Raw genomic sequence first — 21,251 nt, 5'->3', positions numbered from 1 at the left:
CCACCCGACATAGGGCCGGCCCTGCATGCTGGGGTTATTACTATTACCTTCCCATCTCTCTCCCTTCCTGAGCACCTGCTGTGTATGGGGCTCAGGCAAGACTGGGATTTCACAGTAAATCCAGTGCAGTAGGATTAAAAGGATTCTAGTTCCTTGAAAGCACTGTGTGTTCAGGCCCCCCTCAGGGTCTCTGCACATGCTGTTCCAAAGGCCTGGGATCTTGTCCCTGCTTTCAGCTCACATGGGCCCTCCTCCGGGAAGCCCTTCCTCACCTATCTGCCCCCTGAGCTATCCTAGGTACTTTCATTCGTCCTCTTCAACACCCCCTGTGCCAAATTGAACCACAGGGATTTCTCACTGTACTGAAGCCGCCTTGTCTGTTTATGTCTCTGTCTCTTCCCCGGGCTGTGAGTTCTAAGAAGCCCATTGCAGGCCTGTCGAAGCTGCTTCCTCATTAGATAAACAACTGAGTGCATAGAAGAAATGATCATGAGAAGCTTGTTCTGTAGATGGTGAGCTTCCTAGAGGTAATCAAGCAGCAGCAATTCAAGCTTCCCTGAAGAGAAGCTTGGAGCAGGATCTGTGCCAGATGAGGCTGGCTGGAGCCTGCAAGGTGCGCCTCGACCCTGATTGCTACTGGAGCCGCTCTTGGGCTGCCTTTTCCAACCAGGCTGCAGAAGTCCTGAAGGACTGCTTCCTGGGGCTCTTAAAAGCACCCAGGACCCGACCTACAGGGCTATGATAAAGCCCAGGTACTCACTTTCCAGCTGCTTCCTGGGGCTCTTAAAAGCACCCAGGACCCGACCTACAGGGCTGTGATAAAGCCCAGCTACTCACTTTCCAGCTGCTTCTCCACTTCTTCTCGGATGAGCCGCCGCAGGATGTCCATGGATGGAGACTCCCCCTAGGAGGGAGGGAAGGCGGAGTTGTTCATCTTCCCAGGAACCCTCGCCTCCTGAGACCTCCGATGGCTCGGGAAGCCACGACGGTCACAGCTCCCTACACCACAGCTCCCTAGTTCAATCCCTTTTACACCCAGAATCACCTCCCCGCTCCCCGCCGTGCAGGCGGCATTATCCCGTCATGTACGGCGACCTGGACCCCTTTCTCTCTGAGGCCCCCGCTCCCCCTCCTTCCTGCACAAACCCCTTCCCCAGCTCTGGACCCGGGAGGTCTGCTCTGAATCTCTCCCTGCCAAAGCGCCATCTTCCTGCAGGACCCGCTCACAGGCTGCCTCCTGCGTGAAATCGTGTTTGATTTCCTCCCACTGGTCACTTGGCTGCTCTGGTCCCCAGGGTCTGGCTTGCCCTGCTCTGGTCACAGAAACCGATGGGTCAGGGGTCAGAGAAGGCGGGCGCCACCTCCAGGCGCCCACGGCGACGTGCGAGTCTCAGACGGATCCACGAGCAGACCTGCTGCCGCAGTGGGCTCCCCCCTCGTCATCAGAGCCCTTCAGGGCGGTGTCCACCCCCAAGGCTGGGGGCTTTACTGTGCTCATCTCTGCAGCCCCAGCGTCTGGCACAGTGTGAGATGGGCTCCGTGCCCTTATTCTCTTGTTTGCCTTTCTGGCCAGTAATCTTTTAGGTTAGTCCCAGAATGTCCACCGCTAACCACAGCAGCAGGAGAACTTGGCAAAGACTCGGAGGAGGGGTGGGGGGGCTTCTGGAAGCCCACTGAGTCCGCCAGCACCCACACTTGGCCGAGGGACAGGATCTGGCTGCCTGGCCTCTTTCACGGTGGTGGAAGCTCAGGCTGGCCACAGGCGCCCTGGCAGGGACAGTGTGACACAGAACCTCAGAGCAGGCGGGGGCACTGAAGATCATGTAAGCCTGTGCTCTGAGGAACCGGAGGGTCCCCCGAGGGCCACGCGGGCTGCAGAGGCGGGGTGGGGAGGTCACGGGGACCCGGCAACCAGCCCCCACTGACACGTCCACCAAGCTCTGCCTTTATCTCTCTACAGCCAGCGTGTGCCGATGCTACAAGTGTGTGAAAAATCAGAGGTCTGCCACGAGAATACAGTATGTTCAAAGAAAAAAAAACTGCTCTAAACAAGCCTTTCCTTTTACATTTGGGAGACGCTAGACCCAAAGGGAAGAACGAGTACCCGACAGGCAGACAGGAGAGAGGCAGAGCCGGGCACGGGGGGGACAGCCGGCCGTCCCCGCGGGAAGCTCTGGTCACTGAGACCTGGCTGCATCTTCCCAGTGGCCTGCGGCACCGGGTCCTGGGGCAGGAGGGCGCGACAGCCCGAGGAGTGGAGCCTCGGGGGTGCAGCACACTGAGAGAGAGGGACTACTCTGGAGCCCTTCGTAAGCCATGCGCGTTATCTCCTTCAACCATCACAGCGGACCGTCGGGAGGGAGCTTCTCCTCTCCCCTTTCGGCAGATGTGGAAGGGCAGGCTCAGGGAGGAGAAGTAACCTGCCCCGGGTCACGCAGGTTCCTGGGATCTGTAACCTGGTCCCTCTGGAGCCCACACACCTCGCGGGCTTCCCCTTCAGCCCCAAGGAGCCCCAAGTCTGAGGCATCGCCAATATCCTTACCCTCAGTCCTGGAAATCCTGGCTGGCCCGGGGGCCCCGGCGGCCCGGCCGGCCCGTTCTCCCCAGGTAGTCCCTGGGGGCCCATTAGGCCTGTGTGACCTTTGTGGCCTGGGATCCCAGGGTCTCCAGGCTGGCCCTTCCCACCGGGAGGTCCTTTGTCACCTTTGATGCCAGGATCTCCCTAGGGGAGGAAAGAAGCGCTTCAGTGAGCAAAGGCCTAGGAGGTGCCCCCAGGCCAGACAAGACGTGCGGCTGCAGGAGGGACTGTCCCGGCCCTTTGCCTCCTCAGCGGTGGAAAGGAGACCTCGGCCCTGGCAGGCCCATGACTCAAGTCTGATGGCACAGACCAGGACACGAGGGCCCAGAGAGACAAAGCTACCTGCCCACATCACACTGGTGGTCTGCAGAGGACAAGACACGAGCTCTGATTTCCAAACCCCAATCCCGTGCTCCGTCCCCGTAGCGCAGCTCCACCTGCCTGGCTAGAGAAGGCCAGCGCTGAGCCCGACTGCCGGAGCTGCTGGCCCACTTCAGGCCCAGTTCTGTTCTCCGTCAGCTGGAGGGATGGTGGCGCTCGTCAGCCAGAGGTGTCTCACCCGCAGGGAATCTGCCCCCTCCTCTCAGCCCTAGGGGGCCCGCAGAGGATGACACTGCCTGGGACCGCTTTCTCCCCATCGCTGGCCCGAGGACTGAAGTCCTGGATCAATGATCTGGGAGCCATGGCAACCACGGGACGGTCCAGTCCTCTGCCCTATCTGCTACTGGGCGTCTGACCAGCAAGCCTCAGTGGTCGGAGAGTCTGAAAATACGGCGGCCACGCTAACAGCCTCAGGGTGTAAAAACTCCACCTCTTGGAGGAAGCAGAGGGGGGGAAACAGCAGGAAAAAGACGAGCCACAGATGGTAACCGGACATGGGACATGGCTATGGGCGTGACCTAGAGCCACGGAAAAGGAAGACGGTGCAGTTATGAGACCATCTGCCGCATACACGCACGAAAAGCGAAAAACGAAAAGAGCAAAACAGTGGGAAAAGTCTGATATGTTGCAGGGGATCTAGTAATACGCATGTTGACACGCACACCCCATGTGGTTCTGCACGCACGGACTAGGGCAAGATACAGAGGACGTGTACAGCGACCGACCTGGGGAGGGCACGGGGACCAGAGGGCCTGGTGGAAGGGCACCTAGTCTTCACTGCAGCCACTTTTCTGCAATTTGTATTGTTTAACTACGTGTCTGTATTGCTTTTTCAACAAAAACAGAAAGGGCAGTGAATTTAAAAAGGCATTTAGCCAGATTTGAGGGGTCACCTAAATTTCTCGAAGGTGATGCATTTCATGGGGACATTGCCATCCGTGGGTGATCTCAAGTTTAGGGGTCTAGGAGAGCCCTGGTGCTCGTGCACCTCAATGCCAAGGCCTGTGGTACGGCATTTCTTATTCTTTAAACGCCTCAACATCCCTTTGCCGCGGGAGGACTTGTCCCACATTTCGAATGTTCTCTGGAGTCCAAGGCACGGGGAACCTGACCGCTATCTGGCAACGTTCCACGAAACAGGGGAAGGCAACTTAACCGGGGAAGGCAACTCGCCATTATTGACTCGGTATTCGAGAAGATTCTAGGTACTGATTCGGTATTCCAGAAGATTCATACTTGCCGTCTGAATTCCCCGGCTCCCAACCAAAACCCCAGCCACGCCCCGCACGCAGCAGCTCCCGGGGGAGAGCTGGCCAGCTGCTGGGTGGCAAGACCCTCAGTGCCTTCCCAGCTACAGCCCCTCCCCCGGCTCCACGCTCAGGAACCAGCAGCCATGGGAAGGAAAGTCGCTGGGAAGGGAGGAGGGAGAGAGATCTGGGGGGGTGAGAATCCCTGACACTCTCTGCTTCCATTTTGCTCCGGCCTGTGGGCAAAGCCAGCTCCTAACCCATCCAACGTGCAAGGAAAGCAGAGAGAAATTCTTTGCAGGACCACGGGAAACAAACGGAGGGTCGGAGTGGGGTGGCGGTGCCGTCCGTGTCGGGCAACAGTGGGACGGAGTGACGGCTGACCAAGTGCAGGACTCCGGGCAGACGAGATGTCTAATTTCCCTGGAGGGAACAGCAGCTGTCAGCGGTGAGAGAACGCCCCCTCCCCTCACCGGCGTTTTTTCCAAAAAAAAAAAAAAAAAAATGTGATTTTTTTTTTTTTTCCCTGTTGTTTTTTGGAGGAATGCAATGTAAAGAAAGGCTTTCTGAGCGCAGCGCCAAGGCGATTCATTATGGGAAAATCTGTTCCCTTGTCACCTCCAGGAACAAATCTGGCTCCTGGCAAATTGGCACTTTGGGCTCCAAGCGTGTCACACACAGGCGTTCGCACACGGAGAGGAGAGACGGAAATCTGTCAAAGTCTGGGCATGCTTGCCTTTGAATTCGTAATTGCGATGACTTTACTCCTTAAAATAACAACCAAAAAACCATGACAAAAGCCAACATCACTGACTACAACCTTGGGAAAAGCCTCCTGCTGGGGGTTCACAAATTTCGGGGGGGGGGGGAAAGAGAACAGAGAAGCCACCACAGGAGCCGCTCCCCAGGCCAGGCTGCTTCCTAAAGCCTTGGACACAGTCCCCCTGTCCCACTTACCCTTTCTCCTCTGGGTCCCGGCTCTCCCGGCTTCCCAGGGGCGCCCTGCAATAAAACCAAATGAGGGTGGTCACTCAACCAGGGCCATCCCATCTGCGCGGGCATCTCTCTCCACCCTTCTCGGTTCTTCTCGGATCCTGTGTGCTGAGGGCAAGGTGTCCTGGAGAAGGTAGGTCCTCCAAGAGTCCTGCTCCGGCCCTGGTCATGCCCTCCCGCTGTCCACACGCCGGTCACCCTGGCCTTGTGGCTCCTGAAACGTGCCTTCCCACGCCTGCTCCCGCTCATCCTGAGGTCTGGAAGTGACCAGGGCCGGAGCATCTCTGTTGACAGAGCCAGGGGAGGACAGAGCCGAGGCTTGAACTAGAAACTGACATGATCTCACGTTTGTCCTACGAAGGCCACTGTGGCTGGTGAGTGGGGAGGGAGCGGGGCGGGGGGCAGGCCGGACACAAGGAAGCCAGTTAGGAGGTCACTGCAAACGTCCAGGTGAGAGATGATGACGGTCTGGGTCGTAACACGATGGCACCCCTGGACCAGCTCCCTAACTGGTGGGCCCTACGCAAAGTGAAAACGTGGACCCTAGTTCAGAAAGCATTAGGATTTCCAGACGGCAACAGCAGAACACAGAAGCAAGTGTGGGAGCCCTGCTAGGCCCAGGGCCCCGTGAGACAGCACGTGTCGCCCGCCCATGAAGTAAGCCTGTGTCTCCCACAGGACAGGTCACCAAGAGGAGAAGAGGGGTGCACGGTACTTGCCTCCTTGCCTGGGACTCCCTTCTCTCCCGGCTCACCCTACGACACAGAACAAAATATCAGTGAGCTCTGCTGCATCGGCACGTTGCAGATAACACGACTGTCTTTAAGACAGACATTTTCACCCAAGTCACGCTCCAGCAGAGAGAGCGATCTATGGGCCAGCCGGGGATATGCCCCAACAGGGTTCTATGCTCACCTGCGGCCCACTGGGACCCAGGAAGCCAGGGAGCCCTGGGCTGCCGTCTTCTCCTCTGGTTCCCTTCTGGCCCTGCAGAGGGAAAGCAGGGCATTAATTTTTCAAGGTCAAGTGCCAACTCAAGAAGATTCAGAAACCTCGTAACCCCTCTGTACTCTGAAGGCCTGGCACGTGAACAAAACAGAAGACGATCCCTTTCCTGTAACGGAGGGGCTGGGTTAGGGAGAGACAGGGGGTACTGTGAATACCCCATGGGGTGCGGGAGAATCTCCTGTAAACAGTCAACGGCTCTCCCACTCAAAGCGACAGAAACAAAATGGGACAAACATTAAACAAAACACCTTGCTGTGTATGTGGCCCCTCCAAGTAACCTCCTGAAGAGGCAGTGTCCCTCTTCCCCATCGGCTGGCAAGTCCTACGGTCCGGCAGGCTCGCTTCTGGGGAAAGCCGTTCGGGAATTTTAGTTTTAACCTTTCTGGGCAGCCACCATATGCGGGTCAGCTCTTCTGGGGTCAGCTCTGCACTGGGGACGGATCAGCCTCAGGACCCAATCCCGTCCTGCCTGTGACGTCTCAGCAGAGGTGACAAGACTCCCACAGTGGTTCCTAAGGAATGTCACTACGTGTGCTGAGGAGTTAGATGCCTTAACACGGCTGTCCCTGGTCCAACAGGAAGATGGGGTTCTATCAGGACCACCAGATGCCCTGTTTGCCTGGGAATGATGGGTTTCCCAGGATGCAGGATTTTCAGTGCTACAACCAGGAAGGTTCCTGGGAAATCAAAACTGACTGGTCACCCTCATTTCCACAGTGACAACAGTCAGCTGGCCAGACTGTTCTGCCCATTACCCCACGCATCTGTCGCTTGAACAACACGCCATAAAGGTGGCCTTCTCAACAGGGCTGCCAATTTTACCAAATAAATATACGGTGAGGCTGGGCTGGGAGGAGACTAGCGGACAGGCTTTCACTTATCCACCCCTAGACCCCATCAAGGACCCATCTTCCCCACCACGTCTCCCCATCTACCAGACCTGAACCCCAAATCCCGAACCTGCTACCCAGTGACCAGGACTCTGCTGATTACTCATGCCACCCTCTTTCTACTACGTACCCGTTGTTAGCTCTCGCTATCACCTCCTCACCAGCAGGAGGACCCTCTTCAGCCGAACCTGTGTTACACGCGCCCCCACGATGCACCCTTACCCTGTCTGAGATGCTAAGGGTCGGTCAGCCTGACCTTGTCCTTCCATCATCTAAAAACATCAATCAACTACCGTGCAACCTTATTACACATTTGTTTTTTAGTCTTCAATAGTTTTGCCCTGTTGGATGTCTATGGTTGTAGACAACAGAGAGCCAAGTGCATAATCGTGTGTATTTTAAACTTTGAGAGACATCCTTCGCGGCTCCTCTTGCCTCCAGCCTATTCCTGCCAGCCAAACACCGTATTTTCCCACCGAGGCTTCTGGAAACAGGGACCAGACAGTCTGTGATGTACACCACACACCCTTTCAAAGCCTGCCCTGATTCCATCACAGCAGTGGGACAGTACTCACGGGCTGGCCTGGAGTGCCGTGGTCTCCTGGAGATCCAGGCGATCCGTTCTTGCCCTGGTGGAAGAAACAGAAGACAGGATTCTGCCAGGATGCTCTGCCAGGACCTCACAGAGCAGGACAGTGGAACAGCGAGACTGCTGGGTGCGGAGGGCCTGCTTTCACACTTAGAGCTGTTACTCAGAGCAGCGTGGCTCCAAGCCATTACTTAGAGGATGTTTCTCGGCTTGTAAAAGGAGCTTGGGATATTTAACTCGTAATAAATAATAAGTAGTTAAATGAGTTCGTGTGCATGAAAAATCCTGGGCGGGTGATTGATGCCCAGGCACAGTAAAGAATCATGACCACATCGTTCACTTATCCGTTCATCCCCCCCACTCAGATGCTGACTTAAGGAACAAACAAAAGTGCTCACATCACTGTGGGCTGTTCTCAGCTTGGGATGCACGCCCCTACCCTTATCCCATCCTCCTCCTCCATGATGGTCACCACTGGGTTGAACAGATGAAGGTATCGAGACACAGAAAAGTGGCTGGTGCAGAATCACACGGCTACTGGGTGGAAGGTCCACTCACTCCAGATTCCAGGACAGACTCACATCCATAACACTCTCTAACTTGATGGGTATTTTGCGCCCATTTGTAATTTGAATAAATACATTTAACCAGTAAGATCCTTGGTAGCATAAAAATCAGAAAGTTCGAGAATGCTCCTAAGCTACAGACAAATTCCTAGTAAGCCCAAAACCCACAGGGCAGCTTCAGCCGAGCTGGTCACGCCCCTGCCCTCACTTTCCTCCCGCTCAGGACCTTCCCCACCAGACGGCTGTGTCTTTTGCTGGTTCTCTTCCCTGCCTTGTCTGTGTCCACGCCCAGCATCTGGCACGTGTCACCCACACACAGGAGGCGGGCGCTCTGCTAGATGAATGAACCAAGAACGTCACAGGAGACCACGCTGCATTGATCCCTGAACCACCAGGTGCCAACGTCCTATAATCTGTGAAGCACACGTTTACAGATGAGCTGGCTTCCTGGAAACACGTGACAGTAAAAAGTCGCTAACACTGCCGGGCGCTTCCTACGTGCCAGGATCCACACGCATTAACTCACTCACTGCTCACGACAGAGCAGACGTCGCCATTTTACAAATGGGGAAACTGAGGCACAGAAATGCTGAACAACCTTCCTGAGATAGAAAGGAAGGGGCTGAGGTTTGAACCCTGGCGGCACCGCCCCCACCCCATGTTCATTAAAGGTATGGCTTGCTGGGGATCATAAACAGTGACCATAAACAGGGCTTCCTCCTTGTGCCTAAAACGTGCACGTGTGATCGTGGGTGATTCACGTGCCTCATCTCACCAGACCCTGCAGGAACCGTGCAGCGTGCACGGATGCCTTTACATCACAGATGAGGAAACCGAGGGTCGGAGAAAGCACAGGACCTGCCTGGGATCGCAGGGCTAGGGAGTGCTGAAATCGGACAGGCCTGTCGGTGTCTGTGACCGCGTGTGACGTCCGTCCAGGCACAGTGGCGCTGCCCTGCACCTCCCCGCACCCACCCAGCAGCCCATCTGCGTCCCGCTAAAAATATGCGCTCTGGCTCATCCCGATGGCAATTATATCTCTCCTCCTCCTCCCTCTGGTCCTCCATTCGCCTAGAGAATAAGGGCCAAGACACATTAACACACGGTGCCAACACAGGCGGCCGTGCACAGAGGGAGGGGCGGCTCTGGGCAGCCAACTGTCACCTGCCAGTTTGCTAGAGGCCGACTGGGGCTGAGACCTGCTCCCTCCTGGGCCACAGGCCTCCTCACGTCCCATTTGTCCTCATGAAGCCCCTTCGGTGTCTGGGCCACTCAGAAATGGAGGCCACAGCTTTCCCCCCCAACGGCCCTGAGCTCCAAACTCCCGCCCACTCCTTCCCACCAGGTGACCTTCCTGCCAAGGGACTCTAGCACACACGGGCCAGGCGGGCTCAAGCTGCAGGCTCTTGGACCAGACTGCTGAGTCCAAATGCTGGCTCTGTCGCTCACCTGCTGTGTGGCCTTGGGAAGGCACTCGACCTCCCTGCGCCTCCTTCTCTCCTCTGTGGGCAGGACGGTCAGAGTGCCCGGCCCAGGGTTTGGGGAGCTCGGGCAGTGAATTATGTCAATGGACTGGACTCCGCCCACACTTCCTGGAGGCCCTCCACACGCACTCAGGGTCTGGTTCAAGGCCGTGTGAACTGGCTGAGGTGGCCGGGAACCTTCTCTTCACTCAGGAAAGCATGTCGGCTCCAGGTGAGTGAGAGTGATTGTCAGGGAAATAACCTGGAACCTGGTCGTACGTGTCCAAGAACACACGCATTTGGGAAACTTTAGCAGCTGACTGCTGGTTACGGATGCCTTGGGAGGTTCCTCAGGATTGAGGGGAGCAAGTTAGAAAACCACAAACCTGCCTTTGGGGGCCTCAGGCCTTCAGGGCCAAGCCCGCCTCCTGCAGGCTGTGCCCGAGGCTGTCCGCGGCCTCACCTGGGCTGCGACCGGCCTCCTGTCCTGCCGCACTCACTGTTCCCAAACGCCGCTCCCCTCCCCCTCCCTGTGCCCTCGCACGCATCTGCATTCATCGGGGTTTACTCTGTGCCCTCTCGGAGGGAGGCCAGAGCCAAGAGCCAGACGCCCCCTCCAGAAAGAGGGCCGCGCGAGGCCGGGTGATGGTCACCTCCCGGGCGCACTCTGAGTGCTGGACACGGTCCTGTCGCTTCACTGGATTAACTTGCCGGTGCTCACAACTTCCCCCACTTTACAGATGAGGAAACTGAGGCCTGGAGAGGTGAAGAAACACCCAGCGCACGTGACAAGCAGGAGGACAGCCAGGAACCGAGCCCAGGGGGCTTCACTCCAGCCAGAGCCCAGATGTGGACGCCGCTCCCTGGTGGGGCTCCGGAGCGGGGCTTCTCCACCTTTCTGTCGTCAGCGCTCCCGCCCAGGTGCCCACTCACAGTTCTTCCCTACCTGCTCCATTTGAATTTAACGCCACCGCTATACCGTGTATCTACTTCTGTTCCATATGCATATCTGTGCTTGATACTAAAAAGTAGGAGCTTTTGGCACCCCAAAAACCAACATTTTCCCCCTTGGGGCAAAAGCACCCACACTGGGGACGCACACCCCAGAGGGCCTGGGCTTTGGGGTTTTTGTCACGGCCGAGGGGCCCAGCTGGGGGCCGGTGTCCTGTGTGTGCCTACGGGGATGGCGTGATGCCCCCAGGGGGTCCCCGGGTTGACCTCACTCAGCGGGAGAATGGATACAGGGCACCGGCCAGCTCCTCGCTCTGCGCTGAACCCACTGCCTGCTCGCTGAATGCACAAACACCACTTCCTAGGAAGAGCACAGGGCATGTCAGACAGTGAGCTGCTGCTGGAGAGTAGAAAGTATGAAGCCAAGCGGGTGGGCACCCCTGAGCAGGGGCGCTACCCTGAGGCGACGGAGAAGCGGCCAGGCCCCCAGTGCACTTGGCTTCCATCACTATGCAGACCACAGGCGGGTTGCCTGCCCAGAGGACGGGAGGCCCAGGACAGCACAGGGCCACCGGGCAGCACAGGCCCCGCGTCCTGATCAGAAGGCTGTCCACGCCCATCCTCTGGCCCCTGGGGATCACAGACCGCGGGCACGGAGGGCACCCTGAACCCTCACAGGCTGCCGACTCAGGATGGGAGGCTGGATGTGAGTCATTGTGACCCCATCAGGGAAGAGTGGGGCTCCACCTGGTGAGTCAAACACATGTGACCTGCCCCCCACGTTCCTTCCGTAGGAGCCTGAAGACAAAGCTCACGGCCACGGCCATGAGAGGTGGAGAACATCGGATATGATGTCAGAAAGTCCTGGGTTTAAGTCCCCCCCGGAAGCTCTTGCCAGCTGTGTAACCTAGACCCAGGAAGCCCATATATCTATCTGCCTTACAGGTTTACTCACTCATTCATTGATTCCATTACTCATTCAAAATATATGCACATGCACACAAGCTACGCAAAATAAGCAAGTTGCAAAGATGAAGTGTGTAAGAAGCATGCATTCTGTCTATATGTTAGTAGGTGTATTGAAAATATTTTCAAAGATACACAAAATGCTATTAACAGTGGCTCCCTCTGGAGTGTGGGATGAGGGGATAAAGAGGGAGTTTTCTCTTTACTTTGTAACATTCCATCCTGTATGAGTCCTCGCACCATTATCATGGGTCACATTAATGCTCGTATATACAGGCACATATTATACACTACAGCAGCCCCTATGATAAGGGCCCTGGGTTAAATGGGATAAGGCAGGTGCTTCTTTTGGCACAGAACCGGGAATGTAAGTATCTATCTTCTACATCCCTCTCCCATATTCGCTCAGGCTGCTCTTGGATAAGAGAAAGATTAACTTAAGTACATGTACGGGCAGAGATAATATTCAAAATATTTATTAACCACATGGCATGTTATGAGTTAAATTGTGTCCTCCCACCGCCAATCCATATGTTGAAGTCTTAATCCTCAGCATGTCAGAACCTGAACTTATTTGGAAATAGGCTCCTTGCATACGTAATTATTTAAGATGAGGTCATACTGGAGTAGGATGGGCCCCTTATGCAATATGACTGGTGTCTTTATAAAAAGGGGACATTTGGACCAGAGACACGTCCTCAGGGAGAATACCATGTGAAGATGAGGGCAGAGGCTGGGGTGATGCTTCCACGAGCCAAGGATGCCAGAGAATGCTTGCAAACCACCAGAGGCTAAGAGAGGCCTTCTGAGGGACGATTCTCCCTCACAGCCCTCAGAAGGAACCGATTCTGCTGACACCTTGATCTTGGACTCCTAGCTTACAAAACAGTGAGACAATAAATGTCTTGGATTTCTAGCCTCCATATCTGAGAGACGATAAATTTCCGTTGTTTAAGCCACTGGGCTTGTGGTTCTTTGCAATGACAGCTCTAGTGAACTCATACAGAGCATGCCCTGAACGCCAGAATGCCCTAAAGCTAGAGCATGATTGGAGGGGAAGTCCTACAGCGCTCCTGCCGTGCCGAGTGGCACCTTTTAAGTTTCCGGATTGTGGGTAGGCGGTCCCAGAAAAGAGCCTGGAGAGTGTGCCCTAGGCCACTCGGGGGGCTTAGGGCAGTGGCTATTTACCAACTGCTAAGACAGCCTGTCATTTGTTTAACAACACATAGGGCTGTACCAGGATGAACCAACCAAATATTACCATGGTAGCAGGCCCTGCCAAAGCATGGAGCAGGTTAGTCTCAAAGCAGAACTCACCGGTAAGCCCCTCAGTCCTCGGGGACCCTGTGGCCCTGTGGGTCCAATGTCACCCTGGAACAGAGAGAGATCACATTATCCAGAGTCGCCGCGTGAAGACGGCAGAGACACAGTTTCAAATGTGGACCAAACTTCACCCAGTTACCCAAGAGGACCAACAAATGGTGCCCAAACCGTCTCATCATCAGTCACCAGTTATTCTGAATACGGATAAACTCACTTCCTGCAGCTGAATAAATCCCTGTCCCCACGGGGATTTCGGGGGGCTCCATCTGGAACTAAGGCAGGTAACAGGGAAGAGAACTTCTCTTGGTGTCCTCTCCCTGAGTCACTGGACAGTCACCTGGGGCCACTCCTGCCTCAGTCCTCACAGTAAGAAAAACTCCACCTGGAGGGTGTAGAGAACCTTCCAGGGTGCCAAGCAGTGGGGATTCGCCGCCACCACCTACGTGGTCTTCCAGGCACACTCCTGACAGGGCTGTAATTCTCCCCGTGTAATGAATGAAAAAAACAGAAGCTTGGCCATGCTCCTACACAAATTAGACTGTAGAACACCCCAGAAGATGGAGTTTTTAAGTTACAAGTCAGAGAGCTGAGAAGGGGGGAAGAAGGCATGTGCACCACGGGCTGGCATCCTGGGCTCCTGTCCCAGCTGCAGCCTGACCTGCTGGGCGAGCTGAATCCCAACCACCCCCCTGCCTGGGGAGCTCCCCTCGTGCCCTGGACTGTAAACTGAAGTGAGCGGGGTTGGCAAGACCAGGATGCTCAAGTTGCCCTTCAGCACCTGAGAGGCACCTTTGGGGGATAGGCTGGGGCGAGGCCTCGCTTGGGGTCAGTGCAGCTCTTCTGCTTTGAACTCAGTGCAGGGCCTGCTCACACTAGGCTGGGGTTGGTGACATGGGTCCCCCTGCTCAGGAAAAGCACAAGAACGAGATCGGATTTCTGCTAAGACCCTTCCCTGCTCCATCGTCTCATGACAACAGGTCAGCCAAGGAGACAACACAGGACAAGAACCAGGGGGCAGAGGGCACTTCGCCAGGGGTTAAAGGCAGGTCCTGAAGGATGCAAGGGGGCGGGCATGGGGCTGCCTTGGACCTGAGGACCGTGTGCCCGTGCTCCTGGCCCAGCACCCACTCCCGGGAGGCCAAGCTGTGTCCGCACGTGTCAGATGGCCCTGCAGGCTGTCATGTCCCAAGGCCAGTGTGCCCTGTGGGGATGCGGAGCTGGCAGATCTGGACTCCACACTGCTTCCTCCTGCCTCTGACTCTGCGTGACCATGAGGAAGTCTCCTGACCTCTCTGGGTCTTAGTTTTTCTATTCGTATGACTGGGGTAAAAGATGGTTCGTCCCACCCTGACTTGACCCCGAGTCGGTGAGAGCAGGTGAGGGGTACACAGCGGTGCCGTGATGGATCCATGAAGCTACAGAACACTGGAGATGGAGAAATAATCTGGGGAGACTCTGAAACGCCACTTGAGTCCACGTAAGGCCAGATCCAACTCGTGCATCACTGAGGTCAACAGACAAATCATGACGGATTCAGCAGAGCCTCCTTATCTGTCATATGGCATGGGCACCAACCCTTTTAGCCGGAAGCCCAGACCCGGGGCCTCCTCGGGACCCCAAGGAGAACTCATGCAGCCCGTGGTGCTGGAAGGTGAGGCATCACCAGCAGATTCCTGGAATTCGCCCGTGACTCTCTCCACAGTGGCACCAGCTCCCCAGTCCAGTTCCTGGGCATCTCTTGGTCCTTCAGTGACGCACGTCCTCTACACCTCCTCCTCCCACAGGCCCAGGCCCCACAGGAGGACACCCACACTCACATCTTTTCCCGGTGACCCTTCCCGGCCAGCGGGCCCCATGGCCCCAGGCTCTCCCTAGAAGGGGAAGCAGAAACAAAATAGCTGCCGTTAGGGAGAGAGATGCAGAACGCCTGCTGTCCCAGCTGCAGTGGTCTCGGAGCATCTGGGAGGGGGGAGAGGAGGACGGCCCATCCGCAAGCTCCCTACTGAGTCCTGGCCCCAAGTGGGGTCTGCAGTGTCCTCAAGGCCACCTTCGAGTTCTGGGCCTGCTCTGCCACTCTGAGCTGCAGGGAAGCACCTCCTGACAGATCGGGCAAACTGCTGGGGATCCTGTCTCCTCACCTGCGGACGCACCGGACCCTCTCTGCACCTCAGCTTTCTCCTTGCTGTACAGAGCAGTGGGGTTAACTGGTGGCCCCCTGAGGGTCCTTCTGTTTGGGGCACTTGGAAGAGATGGGGGAAGGTAAAGGATAGGAAGACAGGGCCCAGGGTCTTCCACCTGGGCTAAGCCGAAGCTTTCCACACATTAGCTCTGGGACCTCGGGAAAACCACCCACATCCTCTGGGCCTCAGTTCCCTCCCCTGGAAAGTAGACCTAACGACAGCACTCGCCTCCCCGGACCCAGGACAGCACAGTCTGTGGGCGGCACAGCCGGCAGTGACCACACCTGACTTCAGGCTGTCTTGGTCGAACTGGTTGTACATCAGCATCTGGCCCCCAGAAGAAATGTCTAGAAACACCTGACCGAGGAGGGATGATGCTTCCAATGCTGCCACTGTCCCGCCCGCAGGGCCCGGGAGCCCTCCGCCTAGAAGTGCCGGCTCAGGTGCGCTGGGACGACCTGATGGCGACATGTCCACTTACCCGGGGGCCAGGGTGGCCAGAGTCGCCTGTGTGTCCCTTGAAGCCCTAGAAGAAAGAGAATGAAGTTATCCCACCAAGGAGCAGGCTGGTAACGCGGGGCAGGGCGGACTCCAGGGAGACGGTCCAGCGCACCCTGACCCCTCTCTGTCTCACCCGATGCCCCTCGTTCCTGACCAGTTGCCAGGCATGGGCCAGGTCCCTGATGCCTGACTGGGCGGCCAGGCCCTTCCTCCTGGTCACTCTGCAGCGAGCGCAGGGCTGCAGGGGCCCGTCCCACAAATGTCCTGGAGGGTGGTGGGGTCTCCCCACGTGGCTCCTGAACTCCCGCTTCTTCCTCATCTCATACCACGTGGCTTGGACCCCTCCGCCTGGATCCTGGGGTAGGCGGTTCCCTTTGCGACAACACTGCCTTCACCCCAAGTTAGGGCCTGGGCACCTTCCTCGTTCCTGTAGCCATCGCTGGTCCCCCCCCAGCACCTGTGAGTAGAGCCAGCCCGGAAGCCTCATACTGGGCCATGGGGCTGGGCCCTCCCTGCGCAGAAGAGCAGCTTGAGATATTCTCCCTGAAGCACAAGCCCTCTGAGCAAAGAGGAAGCCATTAGCGGAGCTGACGCTATCATCTGTTAACAGTCAGGCCACCCTGATTGTGTAATAATCCCCACTTCACAGATGAGGAAGCTGAGTCTCAGAGAGGTAGAACACCTGCCCAAAGCCCCACAGCTAGAAAGGAATCGGATTTGGATCCAGGCAGGCCTGCGCAGCCCCAAAGCCCTCCCACTTCCCACTGTCCTGCCCCAGGCTCTGCCCCTGACCACCTGGAACAGCATCTCCGCAGCCCGGGCGTCAGGGTGCTTGCCCACCTGCTGAGACCCAGGCATTCACGGGACACTGATCCCGCACCTGAGCAGCCCCTGCCCACCCTCCCCGCACCGGCGGACCACGTCCAGGTCCCGGGGCCGTATCCTGCTGCACGTCCCGCCCCACCCGTGGCTCCTGCGGCCGGCCTCACGTGTTCACGGCTGTTCCCTCCTGCTGGTGCGCACTTGCCCGTCGGATAAATCCCCCCCGGTTACAGGCCTTGCTCTCGGCCAGCCTCCCATCCCAACTCCAGCATCTCACCCGCCCCTCCCACTGTCACCATCTACCGTCTTCCTGGCACCTTTCTCTCTGTGCGTCACCTCCTCACGTCATCGCTGCCAGAGCACTGCTCTGAGTGTCCTGCTCGACTGAGTCCCCAGCCAGTGGCTGACTCAGAGCGATGCCCTTGTACGAGGGCTGATGCCTGTGCACAGAGGTCAAGGTCAGAGGGTCTGGGGAGCACCTGGGACGGGGTCTTGAATTTAATTTCACTTGTCAACACAAGCCCCACAGACAGGGGCTGCACAGCACAGGAAATCGTGCCCTTCTCTGAGCAGTGAGCGGTGAGGTCCTGTCCTAGCCTCTCACTCGCCGTAAGGAAGGAACGAGGCGGGGAGAGAGGAGCAGGAATGCAGCAGGGGAAAGAGAGGAGAACCCCATCTGCAGAGCCCCTACTGCGTATGTGCTGCAGCCCTGGGACACGCTCCCATTTCAGTGCAGTGAAGTCCTGTAAGATGGGATTTATTTTCCCCACCTTATAGAAAAGAAGCTCAGGCCGATCTATCACACAGAGAGTAAGTGGTGGAGCCATGATTCAAACTGCATGATTCAAAGCCTCTCCGGTGCCACACTCAACTCTGGGAGGCAGCAGTGTGTGGCCAAATAGGGCCCTCTGGGGCCAAGGCCAAATGCCTCCCAGCTGACGCCACCGGGCCCTTCTCAGACCTTATCTCCTGAGTTTATCTCCTGGTTTCAAAAAGCAAGTGAAGACACTACTGGGGAGAAGACAGCCCTCTGGCCTGGCCATCTGATGAGAGCTATGGCCTAGCAGCCCCCCTGCTGTGTGGGTGTGCTTGTTACCCTGGCAACGCTTTCTCTTTCCTGTTCCTCACCACTTGGGGGATAAGAACGGGTGGCCTTAGGAGGGAGGCTCTGAAGGTCACTTCCCAGGCCGCAGGGCGGTGCAACAGAAAGGGAAGCTCTCAGAGCCTGGGAGGAGCGGGGGAGAGCAGGAGGAGGAGGAGATGAAGTCGCCTAGATCTGACTCCACACTGAACCACTGTGACCTCGGAAAAGTCAACCTACCCCTTGGAGTCCTAACATCACCATCTATGAAATGAGGATAATAAAAATACCCACCTGGCAGAGCTTTGCAGGATTAATCTATGGAAAGGGGCTTTCCATGCTATTAAGTATGATGGAGCAGGGCTGACTTTGGGGTCAGGCCTGGAACTGAACCATGGCTCCCCACTTTCTAGCTGTGGGTCTTGGGTGCTTTACTTCTCCTCACTGGGAGTCAGTTTCCACATCTGTAAAGTGAGGGTAGAACCCGCTTCTGCAGAGTTGCCGTAAGGATTGAAGAAGAGATAAACAGTGCTCTCCACTGTTCAAAATAGGCCAGTTCCCTTTCCCTGGGGAGGGACAGGGCCTCCTGGGGCCCAGCATCTTCCCCAAATCCAGCCAGCGCAGAGGCAGGGACCCTGGTTGCTCTCCTCCCAAATAATCATGGACAAAAGCACCAGCTAAGGGAGCCACACACAACGTCCCAGACACTTGGCTGGGAATTTTCCATGTTTTATCTTCTCCTTCAGTACTCACAACCACCCTATAGAAGTGGGAGCTATTCTGATGCCCATTTCATAAAAGAAGAAACAGAGGTTCAGAACGGTCCCCTGACCCAGGTCACAAAGTTAATAAATGACAAAGTGAAAGCTGAGCCCAGGTCTGTCTTATTTCCAAGCTCACGCCGTGCCAGCCAGAGGAGGTGGTGTTCTTTCAACTGCCTGGGTCTCTAACCTCTGTCCCTGCACTGAGGGAAGATTCCTTACAACTCTCTGTTGAGAGGTGGCTCTTGCCCCAGCACACTTGCCAGCAAATGGATCTCCGCGGCTGAAAAAAGAAAAAAAAAAAAAACCCTCCCTCCAATAAACCAGAAACGACCTTAAAAAAAAAATCACTAATTCTGTGTTTTAATCCCCGTAAGAGGTGGTAGTCCCCATCCTTAGGTTTCTTCTCCTGATGCAAGCAGGTGAAAAGCAAGGAGAGTTGGGAAAAAGGAAAGTATTTTTTGTGTTTTATTTCCTCCTTATTGAATACTAGCCAGGTGAGTTATTGATTTTTTTTTTAACAGAAAAACACATTAAGGAAATAGAACTAGCATTTTGATCTCCTACTTCTTGCCAGATAATTGGATTTTAAGATTTTCATTGAACATCATATTCGTTTCCAAAGAAAATTTAAGGAATTTTGTAAACAATTTTGAAATTATAAAGGGGTAAATCATTTAGCTAAAATAACCCAACAACCCGAAAATATATAGAGTTCATTTTTATAGGTAGGAGAGAGTGAAGATATGCACTGAAGGCTCTGTCAAGCACGAGCCTTTTCAACAGGCTGTGGAGAAGCTTTAAAACACTGACGATCAAGGCAACCTCTTAAGCTCTGTTTTGGGATTCCTCTAATTGCCATCTAAAAGCTAAAAAGTAGGAAGTCTCTTCTTTTTCTCATGGAGTTTATAAAGTTAAGAAGTCTCTTCTCTCTCTTGTGGGCTTGCTTATCTTCTATCATAGATCACTCTAAGTCGAACTCCTTTACTTGCAAGGTACGTTTCTTTCCTGTTCTGCTCTGTTGTGGATCTTTTATGCATATATATAAATAACAGTATACCCCGCCCTACCTCGACATCCCTTCAACATATCCACTGCTAACTGATCATGCAATCTAAGCCATTGGCATTGGGCTGGCCATCCTGACATTAAAATGGGATCCAAGTTGTTGAGTCTTGTTTTAGACCCCTGTAGAAAACCATGGGGCTTAAAATGAAATGATGATGTGGGTTACATGTGTATATCTATTTGTCCAAATGATACAGTTAAGATTTTTTGATGTATGTAAATTTTATATCAAAAAACTTGAAAAGTATTGAGTAGGGTATAGGAAATGAGTAGAGGTAGATATGAAGCAGAATAATGATGATTGGAGCTGAGTGACTGGCACATGGAAGTTCATTTCACTATTCTGTTTACTTGGTGTATGTTTGAAATTTTATATAATAAAAAGATGAAATGGTGGTTCTTAAAAAACAAAAGGTGTCTGTATATATGTATAATAAATAGCTCGACAGCTAGATACAGATTTAGATATATAAATGATAGACGTAGATTTAGATATATAAATGTTGGATTTCATACATAGAAAAAAAGACTAAAAAAACATACTACAACATTAAAAGAGCTTTACTTCTGTGTTGTAGAATTATAAGTAACTCTACTTTCTTCTCTATAACATTACTTTTCTTATTCTTTCTCTTTTATTACCATCATCATTTGTTATTGTTATGCAATGAGAATGAGTTACTGTTATAACTGGGGAAAAACGCTTTAGCTGTGAAAAGGGTTCAGAATTAAAATTGAGACTCATTTTTAGGTTCTATCATCCAGAGGAAGTCCATTAAAATTATAATAAATAGGATAAGAACAAAGAAAACTTAGAACAACAAGTAACAATGGGTGCAATTTGAAAATAAATTTTACAGCAATGGCATGTGAAAGGCCTGGATTTACTGCACAGAAGTACCAAGGTCTTGGAAGAGAGGTACTTCTGGAATCCACGGCCAGGCAGTCTCAGAGAACCCTACCCACGGTGTCACAGCCAAGTGACTGATGGCTTTATTCTTCTGTGGACAACACACACACACACACACACACACACACACACACACACTCAGCACTTACAGGGGGACCGCGGGCACCCTCCGGTCCTGGCAGACCTGGCGCTCCTGCTTTGCCCTGAGGATAAAGAAGAAAAGAAGAACTTGAGGACAACATCTGCAGGATCTTCCTATTCTCAGCTGCCAGAGCTTCACAGCATCGTATTTCCACCAGCCAGTCTCTGCCCCCTGCCAACCCTACCCCCTGGTACTGTGGTCCATTTTAGTCCGTAGAAATCTGCACAGTGTAGCCCTGCCTATTATGTTCTTGGCTTTCCTGGGACGGTGCTGGTTACACAGGTTTCATCTTTGAAACATCCATTCACAGTGCCCCTTCTTATCCTTGGAAGTGTTCTGGTCTGGATGAGAAATTATGTAGACGCCCAAGTTAGAAACCGCTTTATACCTACTCACAAAACCACCCCGAGGCAGCTAGTAACGATTGCATGGTACAGATGGGGACCTGAGGCTCAAAGAAGTTATGGTTTCATTGAGTTAATAAATAGCAAAGCCAGACTGGACCCCAGCAACACCTGAAAGGAGGCTCTCCTCAGCCTGGCAGCAGTGCCTGCTGACAGGGGGCCTGCAGTTTACTGCTGAAGTCCAGATAAAGTGGTGAGAGGTGAGGGAGGGTTAGGGTGAGCCGGGAAAGTGGGTGAAGGGGCACGTGTGCTTGATGGCGAGATGGGCAGCATGCTGGCCCTGCCTCCATGGTAACAGGAGGGCCTACTCCCCCAAGTCCCCCTTCATTTTCACAGCTTATAAACCTGGAGGGCCAGAAGGGGTCCATGGTGGGGCATGGGAGAGGGAGAAGGGCATCCGTGGATTCAGAGTGAAACTTACAGGGGA

The 21,251-nt window shown here is 54.5% G+C and overlaps 1 protein-coding gene across 1 annotated transcript in view; it reads right to left on the bottom strand.

The window, feature by feature from the left end:
- Window positions 1-21,251, bottom strand: part of COL22A1 (collagen type XXII alpha 1 chain) — a 242,723-nt gene that overhangs the window by 7,367 nt on the left and 214,105 nt on the right. The window contains exons 50-59 of the mRNA XM_036831041.1: window positions 20,428-20,481; window positions 15,617-15,661; window positions 14,773-14,826; window positions 12,950-13,003; window positions 7,673-7,726; window positions 6,115-6,186; window positions 5,919-5,954; window positions 5,164-5,208; window positions 2,543-2,722; window positions 838-904 (exon numbers count right to left, since the gene is read on the bottom strand). Of these exons, the coding sequence (XP_036686936.1) occupies window positions 838-904; window positions 2,543-2,722; window positions 5,164-5,208; window positions 5,919-5,954; window positions 6,115-6,186; window positions 7,673-7,726; window positions 12,950-13,003; window positions 14,773-14,826; window positions 15,617-15,661; window positions 20,428-20,481 (661 nt within the window). The remainder of the gene's footprint in view (window positions 1-837; window positions 905-2,542; window positions 2,723-5,163; window positions 5,209-5,918; window positions 5,955-6,114; window positions 6,187-7,672; window positions 7,727-12,949; window positions 13,004-14,772; window positions 14,827-15,616; window positions 15,662-20,427; window positions 20,482-21,251) is intronic.

The sequence above is a fragment of the Balaenoptera musculus genome, chromosome 17, assembly GCF_009873245.2.
Source record: "Balaenoptera musculus isolate JJ_BM4_2016_0621 chromosome 17, mBalMus1.pri.v3, whole genome shotgun sequence".
Lineage (NCBI taxonomy): Eukaryota > Metazoa > Chordata > Mammalia > Artiodactyla > Balaenopteridae > Balaenoptera > Balaenoptera musculus.
The sequence above is the reverse complement of the archived record's forward strand: the minus strand, read 5'-3'. Positions and strand labels throughout refer to the sequence as shown.